The sequence below is a fragment of the Monoraphidium neglectum genome (assembly GCF_000611645.1).
Source record: "Monoraphidium neglectum strain SAG 48.87 unplaced genomic scaffold scaffold00037, whole genome shotgun sequence".
Lineage (NCBI taxonomy): Eukaryota > Viridiplantae > Chlorophyta > Chlorophyceae > Sphaeropleales > Selenastraceae > Monoraphidium > Monoraphidium neglectum.
In genome coordinates this window covers 22296-44590 of record NW_014013591.1, presented here as the reverse complement: position 1 = coordinate 44590, position 22295 = coordinate 22296, and the positions used below count along the sequence as shown (strand labels likewise).

At 64.0% G+C, this 22295-nt stretch overlaps 4 protein-coding genes across 4 annotated transcripts in view; 3 read left to right on the top strand and 1 right to left on the bottom strand.

The window, feature by feature from the left end:
• The window catches only part of MNEG_0463 (putative plastid-lipid-associated protein 6), a gene marked incomplete at both ends in the record, with an annotated part of 3062 nt that extends 741 nt beyond the window's left edge, over window positions 1–2321 (top strand). The window contains 6 exons of the mRNA XM_014051060.1: window positions 30–338; window positions 567–617; window positions 841–989; window positions 1249–1354; window positions 1637–1969; window positions 2241–2321. Of these exons, the coding sequence (XP_013906514.1) occupies window positions 30–338; window positions 567–617; window positions 841–989; window positions 1249–1354; window positions 1637–1969; window positions 2241–2321 (1029 nt within the window). The remainder of the gene's footprint in view (window positions 1–29; window positions 339–566; window positions 618–840; window positions 990–1248; window positions 1355–1636; window positions 1970–2240) is intronic.
• A 1280-nt stretch (window positions 2322–3601) lies between these two features.
• On the bottom strand, window positions 3602–11145 carry MNEG_0462 (ATP-dependent Clp protease ATP-binding subunit ClpC; the record flags this gene model as incomplete). Its single annotated transcript, XM_014051059.1, has 17 exons — window positions 3602–3634; window positions 3811–4038; window positions 4302–4532; window positions 4792–4896; window positions 5088–5147; window positions 5260–5448; window positions 5748–5951; window positions 6290–6382; window positions 6593–6757; window positions 7339–7548; window positions 7808–7868; window positions 8281–8447; window positions 8886–8999; window positions 9258–9422; window positions 9778–9924; window positions 10219–10334; window positions 10617–11145. The coding sequence occupies 17 exons, from the start codon at window positions 11143–11145 to the stop codon at window positions 3602–3604; spliced, it is 2817 nt and encodes a 938-aa protein (XP_013906513.1).
• A 5542-nt stretch (window positions 11146–16687) lies between these two features.
• MNEG_0461 (hypothetical protein) lies at window positions 16688–19525 on the top strand (the record flags this gene model as incomplete). Its single annotated transcript, XM_014051058.1, has 10 exons — window positions 16688–16713; window positions 17106–17171; window positions 17440–17489; window positions 17693–17758; window positions 18040–18083; window positions 18275–18346; window positions 18529–18632; window positions 19045–19159; window positions 19307–19344; window positions 19477–19525. The coding sequence occupies 10 exons, from the start codon at window positions 16688–16690 to the stop codon at window positions 19523–19525; spliced, it is 630 nt and encodes a 209-aa protein (XP_013906512.1).
• A 1349-nt stretch (window positions 19526–20874) lies between these two features.
• Window positions 20875–22295, top strand: part of MNEG_0460 (hypothetical protein) — a gene marked incomplete at both ends in the record, with an annotated part of 2369 nt that continues 948 nt past the window's right edge. Inside the window, 2 exons of the mRNA XM_014051057.1 lie at window positions 20875–21114; window positions 21242–22048. Of these exons, the coding sequence (XP_013906511.1) occupies window positions 20875–21114; window positions 21242–22048 (1047 nt within the window). The remainder of the gene's footprint in view (window positions 21115–21241; window positions 22049–22295) is intronic.

The window sequence follows — 22295 nt, the reverse complement described above, 5'->3', positions numbered from 1 at the left end:
TGGCCGAGACGCTCAACGCCAACGCCCAGGCCGCGGCGGCCGACGCGCGCGGCGCCGCGGAGGCGGCCGCGGCCGGCACCGCCGACGCCGTCGACGACGTGCGCGCCGCGGCGCTGGGCGCCGCCGAGGTGCTCGCGGCAGACCTGCAGGGGGCGGTCGACGACGCCACCGCCTCGGCCTTGGGCGTGACCGAGGCTCTCATTGACGCGGCCGCGGGCGCGACCAACGACCTGCTGGCGGGCGCGACCGCCACGGTCAGGGCGCCGGAGCAGCCGGCGAGCTTTGGCGGGGCGCGGGCCGCGCAGCCGGCGGACCCGAAAAAGGCAGAGAAGCTCAAGGTGGGGCGGTTTTGGGGTTGAGAGCAGTGAGGGTGACTGGTGCACCCCAGTACAAGTTGTCCCACACCCTCTCATCATGTTGTATGTGAGGTGGCGCAGCGCCCGTGGTGCGACCGCAACACGCAACATCTCGTCTTGCAAAGGCCTGGCGCCCTGCTGCACCCTTGGCCGTCGCTGGCACTGAATCTATGCTTCCCTCCCAACCTCGATGCCTGGCCGTGACCTCAGATCAAGCTGCTGGCGGCTGTGGCCAGCCTGGACCGCGGCCTGGCGGCAAACGTGAGCGCGGCCAACAAAGGCAGCCAGCACTCCCGCTGTCGCTCGCGTCGGCAGGGCGCGCGGTGCCCGCGTGCAGCCCATTGTCGGTTTGCAGCGCCTGGACCAATTGAATTTGTCGCCCAGCTCGTCAGCAATTATAGGAAAGTTGCTGTACTTGCCTGTTTTTTTGATCCAAACAACCACACGGCATGCCTTTTGGACTGCCGTCCTCCCTCACCCCCAGGTGCGCGAGTCAGAGGACGTCGACCGGCTGGCTGCGCGGCTGGAGGCGGCCGGCGGCGGGCTCGTGAGCCTGGAGTGGACGGCGTCGGCGGACAGCCCGGACCAGAGCAGCATGGAGCAGCTGGGGGGAACCTGGCGGCTGATCTACAGGTGAGGCGCGGCGGGCGTTCGCGTGTTTGTGACCGGGGCCGGCATGGACCCTCTGCTGCGCCCGTGGCTGCCCTGCTCCCCCTCGCAGGCGCCGACTCGGCGCAGCTACGCAAGGGGACTCTGCCCTTGCCTCTGACGCTGCACTCGCAGCTGGCTTTGGAGGCGAGACGGAGCTTGTGGCTTCTGTTGCCAGCGCTTGCACACACTGGCCGAAGGTTCTGTCAACCTGCATACATTATCACTCCACTCCCACCCGCAGCTCCGGCTTTAACAGCGGCAGCCTGGGCGGCCGGCGGCCTGGCCCCTCGGCCGCCTTTGTGCCCCTGGTGCTGGGCCAGATCTACCAGGTCATTGACCCCCAGGGGGTGAGTCAGCTCCTGCGGCAGCTTCTCGCCACCCACCTTCCATGGCGCCTGCGGGCGCGTCCGGCATCATGTGTGCCTCACATTGCGCAGCCCACACCGCTGGCCATGCTGCAGCACTCGAGTTGCCGGGTGTGCAGTCTCGCCCGCTTTTGCCTGACCAATCAAAGTATTCGTGTTCCACACCCCTGGTCACCCCCTGGTCCCAGAGGCCCCCCCTCTGCCTTTTCACCCGCCAGCCACTTCCCCCCGTCACCCGACCGCACACCTCCAACCCCTCTGCAGGCCCGCCTGGACAACATCGTGGAGTTCTTCGCCGCCCTGCCCACCCTCAACCTCTTCGCCGCGCTCCCCTCCTCCCTCAACCCCGCCGCCGGCGCCCGCGGCGCGCCGGCGCCGGGCGTGCGGCTCTCGCTCGGGCACTCTTTTGAGGTCATCGCGCCGTCCACGGTCAAGATCGTCTACGAGGACACGGCGGTCAACGCGATCGGCCCAGACCTGCTGGCGCGGCTGCCGCGGCTCGAGGCGCCGCAGCTGCCGGAGTTCCTGCGGCCGCCGCGGGACTGGCGGGCGGCGGCGTTCGACGTGACATACCTGGACAAGAGCATGCGCATTACGGTGGGGGTTGGATTTGATGAGGGTGGGACGGCGTGTGGGCATGCGGCCGACTGTGGTCGTGCTTTAGCCAGGATTGGAGTTGTGCCTTGGCGCTTTCCCCAGCAACCATATCGCCAGGGCGCCAGCATCCGAGCTGTGTGTTCAGGCCGTGCTTGTGCCGTGCCAAACGGCAAAATCCTGGGCTCGCTCGCCGCGCCGCCAACTGCCCTTGGCAGCTTTCGCCACAGCACACCAGCTTGAAAAACCACCCAACCGCCCAAAACCCCCGCAGCGCGGCGACCGGGGCGAACTGCGGGTGTACCTGCGCGACACGCCTCTTGAGGCGCGCGCCCCCGAGGACTACGTGGACTGACCCGGGCCTGGTCAATGTTTGACCGGAGAGATGTTGCGATCTTGACCGTGCATTTGACGTGTGTTGGACCAGGTGTGTGCGTTGTCAATTTGTGATGCCCGCAGCGATGGGCTGCCCGCTTTGCCGCGAGCTGGCATTCCAAGCTGTTGCCGCAGAGGCAGGGGAGCTCCGGCACAAGTTGCAGGGCCAAAGGATGCCGCAAGGCCATCTTTCACCCGCTGCCATTTGAAAGCGGCCCAGTTCAAGGGCGCCCGGCATCACCTTTTGGCAAGGAGAGCCGGGACGCACTCACAACGCATGATCAGTCTTCCCGCGCTCCCCACTGTAACCGCCTGCAGTCGTGCCGTCTGTCGCATGCCTGCCTTTCTATTTCGTGGTAACGGCACTATGTAATGGGCTTGTTTATATGTCGCGTCTCCTGTGTCAGCTTCTGCACAGGCTGAATGCGTCTTTAAGGGCGCTGCGCAGTTGACACACACACACACACACACACACACACACACACACACACACGCAAAGCACCTCATCCCACTAATCGGCTACAAGCCAGACTGCAGCAACATTGGGGTTACAGGGCTACAGCTACACAGCCGTCCATGCAACACCCGCTGACCCAGACCCAGCCACAGGTTGACAGCCGCCAGGCAGCCGCAGCTCAGCAGACAGATCTGGCCCAACGGGGATGGGCGGCGCGCGGATGCAAAGGGAGCGCCTGCGGACCTGGCCGGCCGCCACGAACGCCCCCGGCGCAGGGACAATCACTGTACACAGCCTGCCTGCACGCCGGGGGGCATGCGCTCCCGCCGCCGCGCAGTGTCATGACTTATGAGGCAAAGGGTCGGGAGGGGCGTGCCCATGCAGAGGCGCCACGTTGAATGGGTGTGAGCATGCATCAGGGACGCAGCAGCGCTGGGTGCCTAACAAACCACGAAACGCCAGGGCCCGCCTGAAGGCGCGGCGCGTGCCTAGCGAGGTGGGGCGGCCCGCGCGGGCGCGCCTGACAATGGCGGCCGCGCTGCGACCGTGCGCTGGGCCGCCTGCGGCAGCGCGGCGGCGAGCGGCTGAATATTGCTGCGCCGCGCGCGTGCACGCGCCCGCGCCCACAAGTGGACCCGCGGCCAGGCTCGAGCCCAACACATGAGAAGAGGGATAGAGAGACTCGCCGCGCGCGCGCGACGCTCAACGTGCCGCGGCGCCAGTCCGAGCCGCAGCCGCAGCCGAAGCGGCCAACCTCCCCGCACGGCGGGAGGGCCGGCGCCGCCCGCCTACGCCGCCGCTCTTTACGAGATGCCCGCGGGTGTGGCGTCCAACACCTGCGCGCGTGGGCGAGCCGCGAGGGGGCCAAACATGAGCCCTCCCGCCTGCGCACGCGCAGACGCTGGCACACACACCCCTCCTTGGCGCACACCTTAAGCGCCGCCCACTCCCTGCATGTGAAGGCTGCAGCCCGGCACCCTAGGGAGCGCCCACAGAGCAGCGGAGGACCCACCTGGCGCATCTTCTTGTCGCCCGCCAGCACCGCGATCGCGCCGTCGGGGTCGACGTCCATGATGACCACGTCCCCCTCCTTGACGTCGCCCGACAGGATGCGCTCCGCGAGGCAGTCCTCAATGAGCCGCATGATCGCGCGGCGCAGGGGGCGGGCGCCGTAGGTGGGGTTGAAGCCCTCGTCCACGAGGCGGTCCTTGAACTTCTCGGTGAACTCCAGCTTCAGGGCCTATGGGGAGGGGAAAGGGGGGGAGTGGCGCAAGGTTGTGCTGGATGGGAGTGACCAGCCCAGGGAAGTGGTCACGAGACGCAGGCTGGGAACCAGCAGTCGGCGCTCACCAGCGCCGCGCACCCCGGCCAGCCGGGGAGTGTGACATTGGCACAGCAGGGGCGCCGCCCTGCTGGAGCCGACGCGCCAGTTGCACGCCCACATGCACCCTGATCCCCGCCCTCTCACGCACACCCCGCAGCTTCCCCGCAGCTTGCCCCCACCTTCTCCTCGGCGCGCTTAAACACGTCCTTTAGCATGATGTCCGCGATCTGCTTGACCTCCTTCTTGGTCAGCTGCCTGAACACGATGATCTCGTCCAGCCTGTTGAGGAACTCGGGCCGGAAGTACGACTTGAGCTCCTCGCCCACCAGCGACTTGATGCGGCCGTAGCTCATGTCCTCAGCGCTGTCGTCGTCGTCGGGGCGCAGGAAGAAGCCAAAACTGCGGCCGCCCTGAGGGGGCGGAGGGTCGAGGAGGGGGTTTGCTTGAATGAGTGGGTGTGCGGGGAGGTTGGAGGGAGAGGGCGTGCTGCTTCCAGGACACCCCCCTGCTCACTGCCAAGCCAGCACGCACACAGACGCCCACACGTAAGACCAGCACCCAGGCGCCCGCACACGCAGCAGCGGCGCGTCGCCGGCGGCTGTGCAGCCCGCAGGGAGGGGGGGGGGTGGGATGCCAGCTTTGTCTGTGGTCTTTTGTGCGCGCCCGCACCTTCTCGATGACGCTGCTGCCGACGTTGGACGTCATGATGATGAGCGTGTTCTTGAAGTCCACCGTGCGGCCCTTGGAGTCGGTCAGGCGGCCGTCCTCCAGGATCTGGGGGTGAGGGTGGGAGTGGGGGTGGACGGGTGAGGGAGAGGGGACGGAGAGGCAGCGCATATCGCAGGACGTGGACGCCAGGGCAATCGCGGTAACGCCACGTCCCGTGGGGGCAGGCAGGTGGGGGAGTAGAGGGGGCCAGCCTGCACCCATGTGGACCTGCTGTCCGCTTGCTCGTGCCAACCCACCTGCCCCCAGAACAGCACCCTGCCAGTAAAGAACACTGTCAGGTCGCAGTTGCGCGGCCCCTAGCAGCTCCTCAAACCCAGCCTACGCCTGTATGTCTTCCCCTCATCAGGCCCGATCCCCCAGCGACCCTCCAATCGAGCTGTTCCCCGTCGTCCAAATTCAAGCCCCCACCTGCAGCATCATGTTGAACACATCGGGGTGGGCCTTCTCGATCTCATCGAAAAGCACCACCGTGTACGGCCGCCGCCGCACGGCCTCTGTGAGCTGGCCGCCCTCGTTGTAGCCGACGTAGCCGGGGGGAGACCCAATGAGCTTCGACACCGTGTGGCGCTCCATGAACTCAGACATGTCCAGGCGGACCTTTGGGCGGGGGGGGTGAGGGGTGGGGTTGGGGGTGGGGGGGGGTTGGCCGGGGTTGGGAGGTTTTCGGGGTGCATGCAGGTCGTTTCACGATCGCTCACGGCTCGGCACGCACCCACACAGAGCCACGCGTCCGTTTGGCCGCCACAGTGGGTGGCGCACCCACCGCTCGCCTCTCCTCATTGTCAATGCACACAGTGAACACAGGACCGCCACTCACCACTTTTCCCCCGTCGTCGCACACAGCAACCACAACACCCAGCAAAATCAACCCCCAGCTCTCGGTTCAGTGCACCCACCATGGCCTCCTCGCTGCCGAAGTAGTACGAGGCCAGCGTCTTGGCCAGCTCCGACTTGCCCACGCCCGTGGGGCCGGCAAAGATGAAGGAGGCGATGGGGCGGTTGGGGTTCTTGAGGCCGACGCGCGCGCGGCGGATGGCGCGCGCGATGGCGGAGACTGCCTCGTCCTGGCCGATGACGCGGCCGTGGAGGACCTCCTCCATCTGGAGGGCGATTGGTTTGAATTGGTTTGGGGGCGCAGATCAATGCAGATGTGAAGAGGGCTGACAGAAGTCAGGCAGGGGATAAAGTGTGGCGGTTCAGGTGTTGACAGCGGTGGCAATCCTTGCTTGCATGGCCGGCTGCCACGCCCGGTCGTTGCTCCTTCACCGCTTTCGGCCCGTTTGCTCCGCCAGCCGTGCGCCCACAGCCAGGGCCTGCTGCCCCTTTCCATGCAACGCCCCGACGCCCTACTACCCAGCCCAACCCCTCACTAGAAACCACGAGCCTGTCCGCTCCTTCCCTACACCCCCACACCTCGCAGGCCCTATCAGACACCCACCTTGATGAGCCTCTCGGTCTCATCGCTGGATACCTTCTCGATCGGGATACCCGTCCACTGCGCCACAATGTTGGCAATGTCCGCCTCAGTCACCTGGGGGAGGGAAGTGGCGAAAAATAGGAGGGCGGCGAGCATTAGCGTGGCAGCATCGCCGGCAGGCAGGCCTTACACGACCGCGCGGCCAGGGCAGCTGTCTTGAAGACGCTCTGCTGCCGCCTGGTCAGCCGCGGCCTGCTCTACGCCGAGCGCCGAGCCCGGCCTGTGTTTTGACCAGGCCCAGCGGCCACCCGCGCGCGCCCCCACCTGCGGGCCGCCGCCCTCGACCGACTCGGCCTCGGCCTTGCTGGTCTCCTTGGCGCCCGCGATGATGGCGCTGATCTTGGCCTTGAGCTCCATCTCCCTGTCGCGCAGCTGCCCCGCCTTCTCAAAGTCCTGGCCGCGCACCGACGCGTCCTTGTCCTTGGTCACCTGGGGGGGGAGGGCGGCAGACAGTGTGGCACCGAGCGGGATCAGGAGAGTTTCAAGTGCACCATGCTCTTTCATAGCGCGGACACCCGCGCGGATCCCGTGAGGTCCTTTCTATTTTGAAACTGAGCGAAGGTTTGGGGTGTGTAGGCGGGTCCCAGGAACGAGGTCAAGACCCGGGTGGCTCCAGGGAAGGGAGGGGGCGTCAGGGGCGAAATCTGCATACTGACGCGCCCAGCCTCCGCGGGGCATCGGAGCGTGCCGACCAGCCTCGCAACCGCGGCGCCCCTCTTTCAAGCAGGGTGCCAGAGCTCCCGTCACGCAGCGCGGTCTTGCCAATCCAAGACCACCCACAAACCACAACCAAGGACCGCACAGACGTCTGTGCAGCTACCCCCCCTCCGCGCTGCCTGCGGCGCTTGCCCCTGATTTAACCTCCCAAGCAACACAGTTCAAACATACGTGCATAGAGACACACACACACACACGCGCGCGCGCGCACACACACACACACACACACAAACGCCGACACACCACACTCACACACACACTCCCCACCACTCCAACCACAGCCCCCCCCCCACCTGCTTGAGCTCCTTGTCCAGCTCCCGCGCCTCCTCGGGCAGCTGGATGTGCCTGAGCCGCACCCTGCTGCCGGCCTCATCGATGAGGTCGATCGCCTTGTCGGGCAGGAAGCGGTCGCTGATGTACTGGCTGCTGAACTTGGCGGCCGCCATCAGCGCGTCGTCGGTGTAGCGCAGCTTGTGGTGCGACTCGTAGCGCTCGCGCAGGCCCTGTGGGGGCGGGGGAGGGCGGGGGACCGGGGCACCACAACTAAGTCAGGCCACTAGGCCACCACGACCCTGGACACCCTCCCCATGCGCCACCTGCCGCCCAAACAGCGGCTCCTGATTTCACGTCCCAGACCATACAGCTAGCTGCGGTTGCACCTGCTCAACGCCTTGCTGTCCCGCCCGCCCTCCGCCTAAGGAGCCGCCGGCCGCGCGCAGCGCCACGCTGTCAATCATACCCCACCCGCGGCCGTGCGCCCACCTGCAGGATCTCGTAGGTCTCGTCGATGGTGGGCTCAGGCACCACCACGGGCTGGAAGCGGCTGAAAGGCAGCGAGGCGTCGGCGTGCGCGAGAATGCCAACGTTCAGGGTCAGGCGGCGCAGGGACGGCAGCTGCCTTGGTCAGCCTGCCGGCAGCCACAGCCAGCAAAAGCGAGCACGCTTTCCAGCGGACGTCGCTGCCGCCAGGCGCTACTCCAGGGCTGGGTCCTCGTTTCTCCCTGACTGCCTTGAGAGCAATTTCACCGCCCTATTTGCGTCCATGCACAAACACAGGTATGCATGATGGCCCTACCCATCCAAATCCCCCCCCACACACACACCACACACACACACCCCACACATGCACGTGCGTAAACACACAAACACACACACACACACCACATGCACACGTACACACACGCACGCACACACACAAGCACACACAAGCACACAAAGACACCACGCATGCGCACCGCTCCAGAGCGGGGTCCTTCTCGATGTGCTTGCGGTACTCGTCCAGCGTGGTGGCCCCAATGCACTGCAGCTCGCCACGCGCCAGCGCGGGCTTCAGGATGTTGGCGGCGTCGATGGCGCCCTCGGCCGCGCCCGCGCCGATGAGGGTGTGCACCTCGTCGATCATCTGGGGGTGAGGAAGGGTGATGGGTTGAAGGGGTTTGCATCACGAAAGAGCGCTCGTCTCCTCCGAGGCGGGAGGCACCATGCGAGGGAGTGCCAAGTGCTGATCAACCATGATTGGCAAGGCTGGCATTCTGCGCACGCCACTCGTGATTGGCATTGCACAGGCCCAGTGCGCATACTGCAAGCGTCCGCTGCGCAGCTGGTCAGAGGCCACAGCTCCAGCAGCGCAGAGCGCCAGCGGCGTCAGCTGAGAACCTGCTACGCCACCGCCGCAACAACCCGCCCCGACATCCACAAAGTGCATTCCTTGGCCGGAGTGACGGCCTGGTGCATGTCCTGCTCCACACCCATTAACCACGTCCTCTGCCATCTGCAGCACGCGCGTGCGCACACAGGCGCACTCGCCTGCCCTGATCACCCCCCACCCCGAGGCACCCACCAGGATGATGTCGTCGTTCTGCTTGATCTCGTCCATCAGCTTCTTGAGGCGCTCCTCAAACTCACCACGGTACTTGGTGCCCGCCACCAGCAGGCCCATGTCCAGGGTCACCACCTTCACCGCGGGTCAGGGGTGTGCGAGAATGTCAGCATGCGAGCATGCTATGCACAGGAGGAGCTGGTGTGACTGTGGTTGCTGTTCGCTGTTCACTGCGTCTCCAGCCCTCAGCCGCAACATGCAACGCCCTGCGCGCCTTCACCGACACGAACCAGCACCAACCCATGCTTACCGCCGCGCGTCCTGTAGCCCGAGCCGAGCGTGCCCCGTTCCCACAATCAAACGAAGACCACACAGACCATCTCAGGCACGCACCTGCTTGCCCTCGATCGTCTCCGGCACGTCCCCACTGGCGATGAGCTGCGCCAGGCCCTCCGCCACCGCGGTTTTGCCCACGCCGGGCTCGCCGATGAGGCAGGGGTTGTTCTTGGTGCGGCGACCCAGGATCTGGATCACACGCTGGATCTCCTTCTTGCGGCCCTGGGGGTGGGCATTGAAAAGGGGTGCCAGCAAAGACACGCACAAAGGCAAAAAAGGTGGGCGGTGCATGCTGCATGCATGTAGGCAGGTCGCTGCTTGATTCCAGTGCCTTGTGGGGAAGGAACGTGGGCTGCTGAGCGGACGAGCCTGCACCAGCCTTGCATCCATACTGCAGCTGCAGGAGTACAAAGGGCTGATCAGCTGCCTGCTATCTTCAGCCTCCACTGCTGTCTGCGCTTGCAACACTGCCTTGCGGGCCCATCCGCTGAAGCCCCACCCTTTCCCCACATGTCCCCGTCCTGCCAGCACGCGCGAGCCGCTGCTCCATGCCCAAAGAGCAGCAGCAGCCACCCACCACGCAGGGGTCCAGCTTGCCCTCCTCCGCCTGGCGCGTGAGGTTGGTGCCATACTCCTCCAGCGTGGGCATCTTGTTGGTGCCGCCGCTGGCCGTGCCCACGCCCGCGCCGACCGCCTCCTGGCTCTCGCCCACCATACGGATGACCTGCGCGGGGCCGTCGAGGTGCAAAGGATAAGCGCGTAAGGGGGTTGGCATGCAGTGGAGCTAAGGACGCTGATTGCACACGTGCAGTGAAGGTTCTGTCTTTAATCCAAGCACAACTGGCACGCAGGCTGCGTCTCGGCTGAGGCGTGCTATGGGGGAGGCCTTCAGCCGGGCGCCACCTGCCCGCAGCGTACTCCCAGTTATCCCAACCCCTCCCTCTAAGCCCCGGGCAAGGCCCCTGTGAACTGCCTTGCGAGCAACACTTGCCGATCTCACTCATCCCCACATTCACACCTGGGTGCGGATCTTGGAGGGGTCAGCGCCCAGGGTCTCAAGAACGCGTGCCGCGACGCCCTCGCCCTCACGCAGCAGACCCAGCAGGATGTGCTCGGTGCCGATGTAGTTGTGGCCTGCAAAGGTGCAACAGCAGAAACGAAGCGGACGCAAGGTCGGTTAGGGGAAGGCGGACCAGGTGGGAGAGGGACGATTGTAAAAGCAAGTGGCCATGACGTGCCAGGTGGGGGAGTGCCCTAGCGATGAGCAAGAAGTACGTCCATTCTGCTGGGCCATTGAACGGTCAGCGCGCTCCAGCACTCAAACATGTTTGAAACCTTGATGCATGCGAAACAAGCAGCCGCCCAACCCGGCCAGGCAGACAAATGCCAGGTTGATGCAGGCGTAGCGGCGCGCACCCAGCTGCCGCGCCTCCTCCAGAGACAGCTCCAGCACGCGCTTGGCGCGCGGCGTGAACGGGATCTCCACTGCCACGAAGCCTGAGCCCCTGCCGATAATCTTCTCGACCTCCACGCGGGCGTCCTTCAGATTGACGCCCATGCTCTTCAGCACCTTGGCAGCGATGCCCGTGGACTCGCCGATCAGGCCAAGAAGAATCTGCTCAGTGCCTACAAAGTTGTGGCCGAGCCTGCGAGCCTCCTCCTGGGCGAGCATGACCACCTTGATCGCTTTCTCTGTGAAGCGCTCAAACATGGCGTTCACCCTCACGGCGCGCCTGGCACCGCTCCTACGCTGGCCAGACGCCAGGGGCGAGGCCACGCGGGCGCCCATGAAGGAGGCCGCGGCACCACCACTGCTGCCGAGCCTGGCTTGCACCTGCACCGCGCGCCGCGAGCTGCCGGCATGCTTGCTGACAGGGGTCACTCGCTTGGCCTGACGAGTTGCGCCGGCCAGCTGCTGCTGGCCGAAGCGCAGGGCCGTGTTCATTGCTGCCTGTGCTGCACCTCTCCTGCAATGCAGTGTGTGGTGTGCACCGCGTATGCACAGGCTGCCTCGAGCTAATTGGTTCGTGTGCCTAAACGGCAATCTCGTAAGTGTCTGGCGAGCGCGTTCAGAGGCACATACAGCGAGTTTGAAGGGCGAGCGGAGGCTGAGGGACGTGTGATATGTGGACCGCGCGTTGAGGTCAACCGTCAGAGCGAGTTCTAGAAATTGCGTATTAGGCCATGCGGGGTGACTGGGCGCGTCAGATCACGCAGTGAATGAGTGGAGTCTCAGGAGAGGCGTCGAGAAAGCGAGCGCTCATCAGCACGTGGATTTTCGTAGCATCCTACTCAGGAGCTTAAAACCTCGAGGAGTCATCCCGCTCCCTGTGGGTCACGCAGTCGTTCAAACGAACGACATTGCACGAAACGTTTGCATGTGTCCAAACCGACGGAATTGCGAGCAAGATGTTCATATTTAACACCCACACATCTTTTGACCCAGTTGAAATTCATGCATGACGCAAGAACCATGTGTGCTTCCACAACCCGCAGGGACCGTTACCGACCACCCACCTGTATGCTCCTCCACCTTCACCGGGTCCACAAGCTCAAGCTGGCCAGGGATTGTCCACCAGCACAGCAGATATTTTTCCACCACACAATCTCTTCCACTACCTGCTGCCATGTGATCGTACCTGTGATGGCCTTTGTTCAATCGCCGTTTGCTGCGATACCCGATTTTGGCTCATCCAACTCAGACAACCATCCTCAGAAACATGACGTGTAGGGTCATGCTCCAGCTCACGCATGCGACATCTTCAAAGGATTGCAATAGAATGCCTATGCTGGTCCCTGCCAACAGTAGATTTTGCATGCGTTTAACTCGACGATTGCACCCCCTCAGCCGGCTTGTGCGTGGCTTCCTTACATGGATCCACAACCACATACGCACGTTGATAACGCTGAACCGCGTAGTGGCGCACCTATCTGCACACCCTGACAAAGGTGTGGTCAGCCTTTTGGTTTGATGCTCGGTACAAGTTATGAGCTGTAATCGCACGCAATCGTGTTCAGAAGTGTACTGCTGCACCAGGAACACGTGCATGCTTATTAGGCTGTGAAGCATGTACAGGCACCGCTGCGGAGGTCTCGCTGCAGATGCCTGGCATGTGCTTTCTCCATGAACTGCGCCTGCCACACAGGTTTGGTGGTGTGGCACGTTTGATCACACACGAAATGGCCACAACATGCATTTGTGCAGCGCAACCATCGCATTGCACAGTCGTTGCACAGTCGTCAAACATGACAACAATGAGCCAACATCAGCAGCAGCACGAGCGTTGGAGCGAGAAGCACCACCAGGTCTGAAACACTGCCTGCCATAAACGATGTCGTGAACGTACACGCACAACATACCCATAACTTTGTGTCGTATCTTGACGCGATTTGACATTTGACACCAGGCTCGCGAGCGAATGCCCCCTGTCCTGCCTTGGCGAGTACATTCAGGCGACGAGTACACTAGCCGCCCTGTCAGCGTTGCAAACGCAAAGTAACGTCGTTTCGACTCGAATATGCGCGATGTTACATGCAGAGGGTGTTGCAGATGAGAAGTCGGCGAAGCGGGCGGGGCAGGTGCGCTATGCAGCAGCGCCGCTAGCGCTGAGCGCCCCTGCATGCGAGTGCAGGCCTTCGGCTGCTGAGCGTCACAACTACACGCCACCCATTGAAGCCATTGTAATGCAACACATTACGCACTGGTCGTTTGCAGGTGACCACTACGCTCGCTAGGTTTCTTGTGCAGTACCAGGCCGCGCTGTTGCCACCGCCGCTGCCTGCTGCAGGCCAGCCAGCCGCGCCAGGGCCCAAGGCGAAAGGGGGCGCCAAGGCAGCGGGCAGCGCTACCAAGGGCAAGCATCAGGGCAGCAAGGGATCCAAGAAAGCTACTAGGAGCAAGGGGGCGAGGCGTGCCCCTGCGCAGGATCTCAAGGTGGCGGCCGGCGGTGGATGCGGCTGTCAGCTTGGCGACTAGCAAACATCACATGATGGGTGGGGCGACAGGGTTGATGGCACAGCGCTGCGTGTGTAGGATATAATACACAGCCAACCACTCATGCGTGCAGGTGTGCGCATGCGTGCACATGCATGCGCTCACGTGCAATAATTTTCGGCCTGTGGATCCCTGATTGCTTGCAGGCAGCTGCCTGGTCGGAGCTGCTGTCTGATCTGGACGAGCGCCTGAAGGCAAAGAAGTGCTCACTCGATGACATACACAGGGCAGTGGCACTGCTTCCCTGCAGCCAGCAGCAGGTGGGCATGCATTGAGCCTATGGGGGTCGTGCGTGAAGCGCACAAGGACCGAGTGAGGCAGGCACAGTGCCTGAAGCAATAGACGTGCAACCCCGGCTCACCTGTGGTCTTGCGCACATTTAGGATGTCGTACTAGCTCGCTTGCACCCATATGCCAGTTCATCCTGCATGACCATCACTTACAAATCGCAACCACCCACAGATGCTTGCTGGTATCGCCTGCAGCGCGCCCGACAGCGAGCTGCCATCCAAGCTGCTCGAGGCCAGCGAACCGCTTGCGGCTGCACTCGTCTCACTGCGGGCGGCTGCAGCTGCGGCCGCGTTTCGCGCGCCGCTGCCGCCAGAGGCGAGCTGTGCGGCGGCGTGCGACTGGCGGGGCCGGGGCCTGGCTGTGCGACAGGCCAAAGATGCAGGTGTGGGGTGTGGCGCTGCAATTATGTGGGCAATATACCACAGCGTACTCTGGATAACATTTGGCCCTAAGTCGACGCCATCGCGCAACTCCACAGCTGGGCGCACCGCATCATCCCGTTACGCCGCATTACAAACCACACAACATGCCGGCTGCCAACCGCACAGGTTACACTTTGGGGCAGCTGCTGCGTGGTGGCTACTGCACAGCAGAGGTGGTTGAGGTCAGCATTGGGGGCGATGACATTCGGCGACTCAGGGCAGCTGGTGTTGGGTGAGTAGGTGCTAGGCATCAGGGGGGGGGGGCAAGGGCAGCACTCTCGCCCACATCTGGCGGTGCATGCCCGTTCGTCGCACCAACCAGTCAGGCTGTGGGCCGTTCGGAGCGACGGGGTCGCCGGCAACTCGCCTGCAATGCAGTTGCCTTGCTGATCAGCCGCGCGTATTTTGGGGCGTCGGATTGTTGCACCGCCTCTCCCACCTGCATTCATCGGCCCAAACAACCTACCGCAGCGCAACCGAGCTGATTGCCGCCGGCGAAAGCGGACAAGGCCCGCTTGCAGGCCTTGACGGCCTGGCCAGCGCTCGAGCGCTGAGAGATGGGGGTTTCAGTGTGGCGGCTGTGAAGGCGGACGAACGCATCAGCTCGTGGGAGGTGCAGCTTGCAGAGGCAGCACGGGGCACTCATACGAGTCACCCAGGGCAGCCGTCAGTGCGGCAGCAGCGGCGGCAGCAGCAGCAGCAAGGGCAGGGGGAAGGGCAGGGGCAGGGGCAGCTGCAGCGGGTGCTGACACATCATCGCAGATCGCGCAGCGGCGCAGTGCTCAAGCCACTAGCTTCGTTAGGTGCATCCGTGGGTGGTGAAGGCGATGGCAGCCAGGGCAGCGCTGGCCCAGGGAGCAGCAGCGGGGTATTGCTTGGGGGCGAGGCGCTGGCGTTTTTCAGGACGGGCTGCAGTGGTGTCATGGAGATGAAAGCGGAGCGCGACATCCCGCCGCTCTTCATCGGGACCTCCAAGGTTGGTCTGAGTCCGCAAGTGGCAGGCGCCAGCGCTGCGACGCTGGTGGCGCTCGCGCATGCGCTTGCGTGTGCGCCTGCCACCTGGCACAGCAGTTGTATGCGTGCGCCAGGCCCATGGCTGGTTCGTCTCGTAGGATACAGTGGCGAGGGAGTCAGTTTTTCCAAGACCCAATATCGACCTGCACAACTTGCCGTGCAGGACAAGCAGCGTGCAGCTGCGCATGCCCACGAGCCCGACACGGCTGGCCCGCAGCCGCCTTTGGCCAGCCCTACGAGGGGCCGCAGCATGTGCAGAATATCATCATCGCCCAGGTCCAGGTCCATGGTTCCAAGGTCTGCCTCAGCTTTGAGGAGCTCCAGCCAGGTCTCGTGATGATTGCCGCAAGGCTGCCGTGACGGGGGGCGCGTTGGGGTCCGTGAGGATGCGTGCGTCAACCGCGGCGACCCACCACAGAAACCCGCGTAGAATCAGCAATCGTGTGAAGATTGATGCTACCACGCAGATGTTATCACGCGTTGCCAACCGAGCGGGCGCTGCTGTGTCTGCTTCTTCACAAACAGTCGGAGTGCAACAGCAAAATGCGGGCGGTCCTGGGTGCCTTCCCTTGCCTTCACGCCAGGAAAGGAGATGTGGAAGGCCAACAGAGTCGTGGCTGCCCTCCTTTCAGCATGTACATCCCATACTGCCAGCTCCATGCACAGCACCCACAGCACGTGCGGCTCGCGGCGCGAACTGGGTGCCACCAGGCAGCGGGTTACACTGGTGCTGCCCACTTATCACTTGCTCAGCACAACGAAAATTTGTCGCGTGAATTCTTCCTTGAATTGCGCAACGCTTCCCTCATCATCTGGACAAGCTCGCCCGTCTAGATCGCACCGCTCGGTCCTTCTGGTGCTCAGCTTCTACACAGCAGGTTGAAAAAGTGAGTGTGGGGACGAGACTCGCACGCCTAGTGAGGGATTTGGTGATAATGGGGGGACGACAGCTCCTGGACAGTTCCCCCGCAACTTTTTGGGCATGCTTCCCTCACATGCGCTGAGAATGCAACTCCGTTCATCACGTGTGTCATCGTCACTTGCTTGAGAAGAGGCGAAACGCTGGCGGCTTGCGTCCCGCCTGAGTCCGGCCTCCTGCGTGCTGCAGTGGTGGTGCAAAGTGTAGAGCGGCCTGCGCAGGGGCTCGGGCAACACAAACTTACTCAACTTCCCATGGTATCCTGTATGCTCCCTCGCCTGCAGTGAATCAGCCACCACCGCCGATAGGCTACCCCCAGGTTGGGCCGCATCCCGGCGGCGCGGCCCCCGGCTGGAATGGAGTTGACGGCAAGCAGCAGGCGCCGCAGCAGCCATGGGGAGCCCCATACCAGCAGCAACAGCAGCAGCAGCAGGGCCGCACGGTGGGTCTATGGACATGAGCATGCGAGGTGGGGCGCACTGGTTGCTGCACGCATGCACTGGACACACTACGTGCACGCACAGAGGAACAGACCAGAAGTTCGCTGGTTTTGGCCTGTGGTATGCCATGAGCAGTCTGAGCCTGGAACCAAGCCAACAGGATCATTGGTGCCTGCCTGCTGCAGCCACGCCGCCGGCTGCCCGAGGGCGCACAGCCATCCACACCCAGCGGGCGGCCGCGGTCACGCTGCCCCCAGTCTCCTCGCTGCACGATCAGACGCCATCAAAGTTGCCCTGCTGTCCACTGACCTGCGCAGGGGGCACCGCCAGGGATGCCGATGCCGACCCCCACGATGATGATGGGCCCCAATCAAACCGACCCTGAGTCCCAACAGATGACGTCAGACATGGCCTTTGCTGACGCCCAGATGCGGTGAGGGGCCGTGCTGTGTGCGCTGGGTTGGCGGCCTGTGTCTGGGTTTTGCGTTTCTACGTGGCATGAGTGGATGCGCAAGAGTTGTCCAATATAGAGCGGGTGGTGTTGCAGACGGCTTGATGAGCTGGTGGAGCTTCCTGGCTGCTTTGCAGCACAGAACGGCTGCAGCCTTTTTGCGCCTTCCCTATCGCGCCGACACACCGCATAGCTACCTAGGACGATGCCTTGGGCGCTGCACACATCTCTGGCACCAGCCTCAAACGTGCGCAACGCCGCCCTCCCACCCCGGCCCACTCTGAGCACCCTGCCGCTCCCACTCTGAGCACCCTGCCGCTCCTCGCACCTTCCTGCATTGACCCCCTCCGCCATCCGCCCTCCCTGCGCGCCAGCAATGCATTTGTGCGCAAGGTGTTTGGCATCGTCTTCATCCAGCTGCTGATCACAGTGGGCGTCGCGTGCGCATGCATGTACGTGCCCTCAATACGTCTCTTTGTCCGAAGGAACCCCTCGCTGTGAGTGTCGGTCGCTTGGTTGTGTAGAGTGGACGCGGGGCCCGCTGGGCCCCTTTGCAGGCATCACCCTCTGTAGCAGCTGTTGCGTGATGGCCCGACATGCCCCGGCTCGGGACCCTCGCGGCCTGGGGCGAACATCCGCATCAGAATGTACGGGGTCCTTGCACCTTTCAGCTGTGCGCACCCAATGGAATGCGTGTGCCACGTGCAGGTACTACGCGGCTTGGGGCGTGGCTTTCGGCATCGTCCTCGTCATCTCATGTGAGAGAACCCCTAAGCGCCGGTCTCACCTGTTGCACGTGGAACCGGCAACTGCTGACGTGTGGCTCATCGCGATGCTGCCGGATGAGTCGGAAGGGTTCAGGGTCGTGTCGGGCCCCTCACGCCCGAGGCAAGATGCGCTGATGTCACCGACACCACACACGTTTGCCCCTCCCACCACGCTTGCCCTTCCGCGTTCCCAGGCGTCGAGAAGGCGCGCAGGCAGTTCCCCCTCAATGTCATCCTGCTGGGGCTGTTCACCCTCGCAGGTGCGTCACAAAATTGCCGCGCAGTCAACGCCTGCGAGCGTCGGGAGCCAGAAGCCCAGGGGCCGGGCCCGCCTTGCGCGCAACCCTGATTTTTGTTGCATGGGCGGACGAAACTTGAAGACGGCTGCAACAACACACAACCATTGTGCCAACGATGTGCCTTCATCATCAACTCCACACACACCGGCGTTGCCCTGCATCCACGCGCCTCGCGACGCTCAAACCTTCTTGTGACGCCCGCAGCCTCTGCTTTGCCCCCTCTCGGCTTGCTCCCCCTGCAGAAGCCTGGCTTGTTGGAATGATCACCTCCTTCCACGACATTGACGTAAGCCCCGCGGTCCCCAGCGGCACGTCATAAACGGCGCCCGTACGTTAGGCCCAGGGCGGCTTCTCCTCACTCCCTGCAGCCGCTTGCACGTTGGCTGCCGCTCGCCAGCGTCCAGCTGACGCGATCAGCGTGTGTGTGCATGCACACGCTAATGTTTTCGCACGCCATCACACTCGGCGGACGGGCAGGCGGTTCTGCTGGCGTTCCTGGTGACCTGCGCCGCCGTGGCGGGGCTGACCATCTTCGCGATCAACACAAAGGTGTGAGGCGCCTCGGGTTCGCCATTGTCGGCAGCGCAGTTTGTGCGATGGGCGCGCTGCCTACAGCATTAGTCAGCATTTTTGACACATCAGGTACCCCCAGAGAGACCCTGTCCCACTCCCGCCTGCCATGTCTCATGCCATCCTGCCCACGTGGCCAACAACCGCTCCACTCTTGACAGATTGATGCCACCAAGTGGGGCAGTATGCTGGGCGTGCTCACCATCGTGCTTCTGGTGCTGGTTCTGGCGGGACTGTTCTTCCCCTTCCGCAGCGGCAGCAACAAGTGCGTTCCGCTGGGGGGAGCGGACACGCCAGGGGTTTGCCGTGCTGGGCTTTCTGGCCGAGCAGCAGTGGGCGTTGGGCCGCAGCAGTGTCCTTGCCGCGTGCTGCGGCCTCATGTGGGCACTATTCTTGGCTTGACGCTGAGTGGGGCTTGTTGCAGAGGGAACTGGGTGCTGGGCCAGGTGGTTGACCGGGGGGGGGGGGTGTGAAGGAGGGTGCTGTGTTGGAAAAGTGCGCGTTTCGCACGACGTGGGCACGCACAATCCAAATCACAAATCCCTCTCAGCGTGACCTGTTTTGAGATTCATGGTTGGCAATGTGCATCTCACACCCCACGCACGCCTCTCAGAACGCTGACAACCCGCGCTGGTGTGGCTTTCCCCCCATACTGCGATGCCCGCCCTCCCATCCAGGATCCTTTACCTGGCAATTTCAGGGCTGGCAGCTCTGCTGTTCAGCGCGTACCTCATCTATGACATCCAGGCCGTCATGGGCGGCCGTCGGGGCGCGTATTCGCCGGACGACTACGTGAGCAGCGCAGGCGGCCCTTGGCTCTTGACCCGAACCCTGCACAAACGTGTCTGGCTGCGCGCCCCCACCCTGCTGAGAACAAGCACCTTCCAATGCCGGCAAGCCCTGACCACTAATTTACCCAACTTTGCCGCCATCCCACAGGTCGCGGCTGCCATGAGCATCTACCTCGATATCGTCCAGTGAGTCGCATATCGCGCTGCTGTCACTGAGTAATGTTGCCGCCCTCTGCGCCCCTGGGCAGCTAGGCGCCCCCCTCTCCTCGCTCACGACACCCGCCCTACCTTCTCCCTTGCCCTGACCAACCCCCTCAGGCTGTTCATCGCGATCCTGTCCATCATAGGCCTCAGCAACAACAATTGATACTAATACGCATTTCATTTTTACCTCCTCTTCTTGTTCAGTCGATGCATCTGAATTGAACGCTGCTAGCTGAGGCAGCCGCGTCTTGGTGCCGCAGCCCCTGACTGGGCAGCGCGAGGCCCTTGTGCAGCCTCGAGTGCACCCGCCTGTCCTGTTGATTTTTGTTGATCATGTCTGCAGGGCTTGAATGTTCTATCGGGTTTGACCAAGAGCGCGGGTGCCATGAGTGGTGCTGGGAGGCAAATTCAACCACTTTTGGGAGGGTATCCTCACCCAACGCCTGGCAAGCCTTGCCAATTTCACAACTTGACAGCATGTAAAGCCTTGGGAGCAGGTTCAAAGACTTGAGCGGTCGTGAAGCCCTGTGGCGTGACTGGCAAGCTGTGGTAGCGATGGCAAATGTTGTGGCAGCGAGTGGCTCTGGATTGATGCAGCACAAGCGGCAGCCGGGTAGACGGCATGCCTGCGCGGGAGATGGGCTAAGTGCATAGCAGTTGGGTTGCACTCAGAGATTGTCCGCACGCTAGGTAACCACACTTGGTGGCAGTGTGCCGCATAAACCACCGTGTGCTTGACGGCTGACGCCATCATGCCTCAAAAATCTGCCTCGTCATCATCGAAACGTCGCCTCACGGCGACGGCATGGTGATTGAGGCCATTGAGAAGCCTCACCATGCAGCAATCTTCTTACAATCCTTTCATAGCCTGTAGCGGCTGCGCCCTGGCCCCGCATGCCGACTTACAACCTGTCTAGTCGCCACCTGGTCTGCCGACCAAGCGTCGCCAGGATCGAGCCAACTCAGATGTTGCCGAGCGTTGTTTACGTAGTGATGATTCCTCTTTTATAAAAGAGACTGTGTTTGGAGAGCTGTGTATTGTTCCGAGCGATCCTAGCAGTGGCCGGGCCAGGCAAATCTAGGAGGGGTCGGCGGTCCAAGAAGTTGTAGCATCAAGCTCACTTAGAACCAAGATATGGCATGGGGTTCGCTCTAGCCGGACGCGCCACTTGCCGCGAACGCAGGGGCCAAGCTCCTCATACGGGCTCGCCCTGCTTGGTGACCGAGGTGATTCGATACCCATGCGTTATCATGCACACGTACTCCTGCAGCACCAGGGGCAGCGGCGTGTGCCGAACCAAACGGCGGGCCATCTGTGGCCGCGGCCTGAGCCCTCCAACGCCTTGGGTTCCGGTCCATGGACCACCTTTGAATCAGTATTCCGCACTGGCTTGCTCCCAGGGTCGCTTGCCGGGCTGCGTTGCTCAGCCTCGCATCCACATCACCAACAACCTCGGCGCACACGCATGCGCATCCCCGCAGCTGATGGCCCCTGGCCTGGCCAGCGCCCCAATGCGGCACGCCGCCGTGCGCGCGGGGTCTCATGGCAACCTGGTGTCCGCGTTCAGCCCTGTGTTTGACCTGGAGCTCCTCGAGATGGACGCTGCCCTCGCTGGCGGCGATGGCGCCGCGGGCTTCGACCGCCGCTGGTCACAGCTCACGCTTGGGCCGGGCGAGGGCGGCGCCACGGTCTCCACCGTAGTGCAGCGGATGCACGCGCTGCTGCGGGACGGGTCGCTGTTTACTTGCCAGGTGCGTGCGCGCACGCATGCGCGGGTGCCGGACTGTGTCGTCGAGCATGGGTGCAGCGCCAGTGGCCTGCGCGCCCGCACCCCAACAACCCGGTGCTCCCTCCCATGCGCCGCGCCTCGCTCCGCAGCTGTGGCAAGACCTCCACCACCTGCGCGCCGCCTACATTACAGCGGCCCCCGCCTCGCCTGACCTCGCCGCCGACCCACCCTCCCCCGGCCTCTCCTTGGGCCCCGCCGCGGCCGCCGCGCCGAGCCTCGCGGTGGCCGGCGCCGCCCGTCCGGGCAGCAGCGGCAGCGGCGGCGGCGGGGACTCGTCGCGCGGCAGCGTGGACGCGGGCGGGCGCGTCGACGTGGGCGCGATCGCGCGGGATCTGCTGGCGGCGGGCTACCTAGTTCAGCTGCGCGATGAGGCGGCGGGAGAGCGCCGCAAGGACGCGCGCCAGTGCCTGCAGCAGCTGCGCCACCGGTTCATCGTCTGCATGGGCGCGCGCGGGGCTGCGGTGGAGCGCGGCGGCGGCGGCGGCGGCTGGCCGGGCGGCGGCGGCGGGGGTGGGGCTGGCGGCGCGCATGTGACAGACGCAGTGGGCGACACCCACTACCTCCCAGAGCCCCTGGTTGTGGAGCCGCGCTTCAGGGAGCAGTTTGTGATCGCGCAGCCGACGCCCGCCTACGCGGCGCTCCTGGAGGCCGTGCCGGCCTGCTTCGTGGGCACCGTCTCGCGGCTGGAGGCGGTTGCCACGCTGCTGTGCGAGGCGATGGCGGCGGCGTTCAAGCAGCAGGGGCTGCCCGTTCCGCCGTGGCGCAGCCGGCAGGCGACGCTGTCGAAGTGGGCGCCGCAGCAGCTGACGGCGCTCGCGGACAAGATCGCGCACGTGCGGCGCGTCTCGCTGCCAGGCCCCGCCGCGCCCGGCGCCGCCGCGGCCGCTTACACGCAGGTGCACGGCCACGCTCACGCGCAGCTGCGCAGCGACGAGCGGCCGGCGGCGCAGGCGATGGAGCACGCGGCTGCGTGCAGCGCGCCGGGGCTTTTTGGGGCGTGCTACAGCGGCGGGTTGGGGCTCCTTTACTACTACCCATCCTCCACGACGGCGCCCGCGTTGCCCGTTGTAGCAGACTGCCGCGTCGCGGCCGATGCGGCGGTTACTTTGGGCACCCTGGAGCCCACTGCGCCGGCGGCTGCCC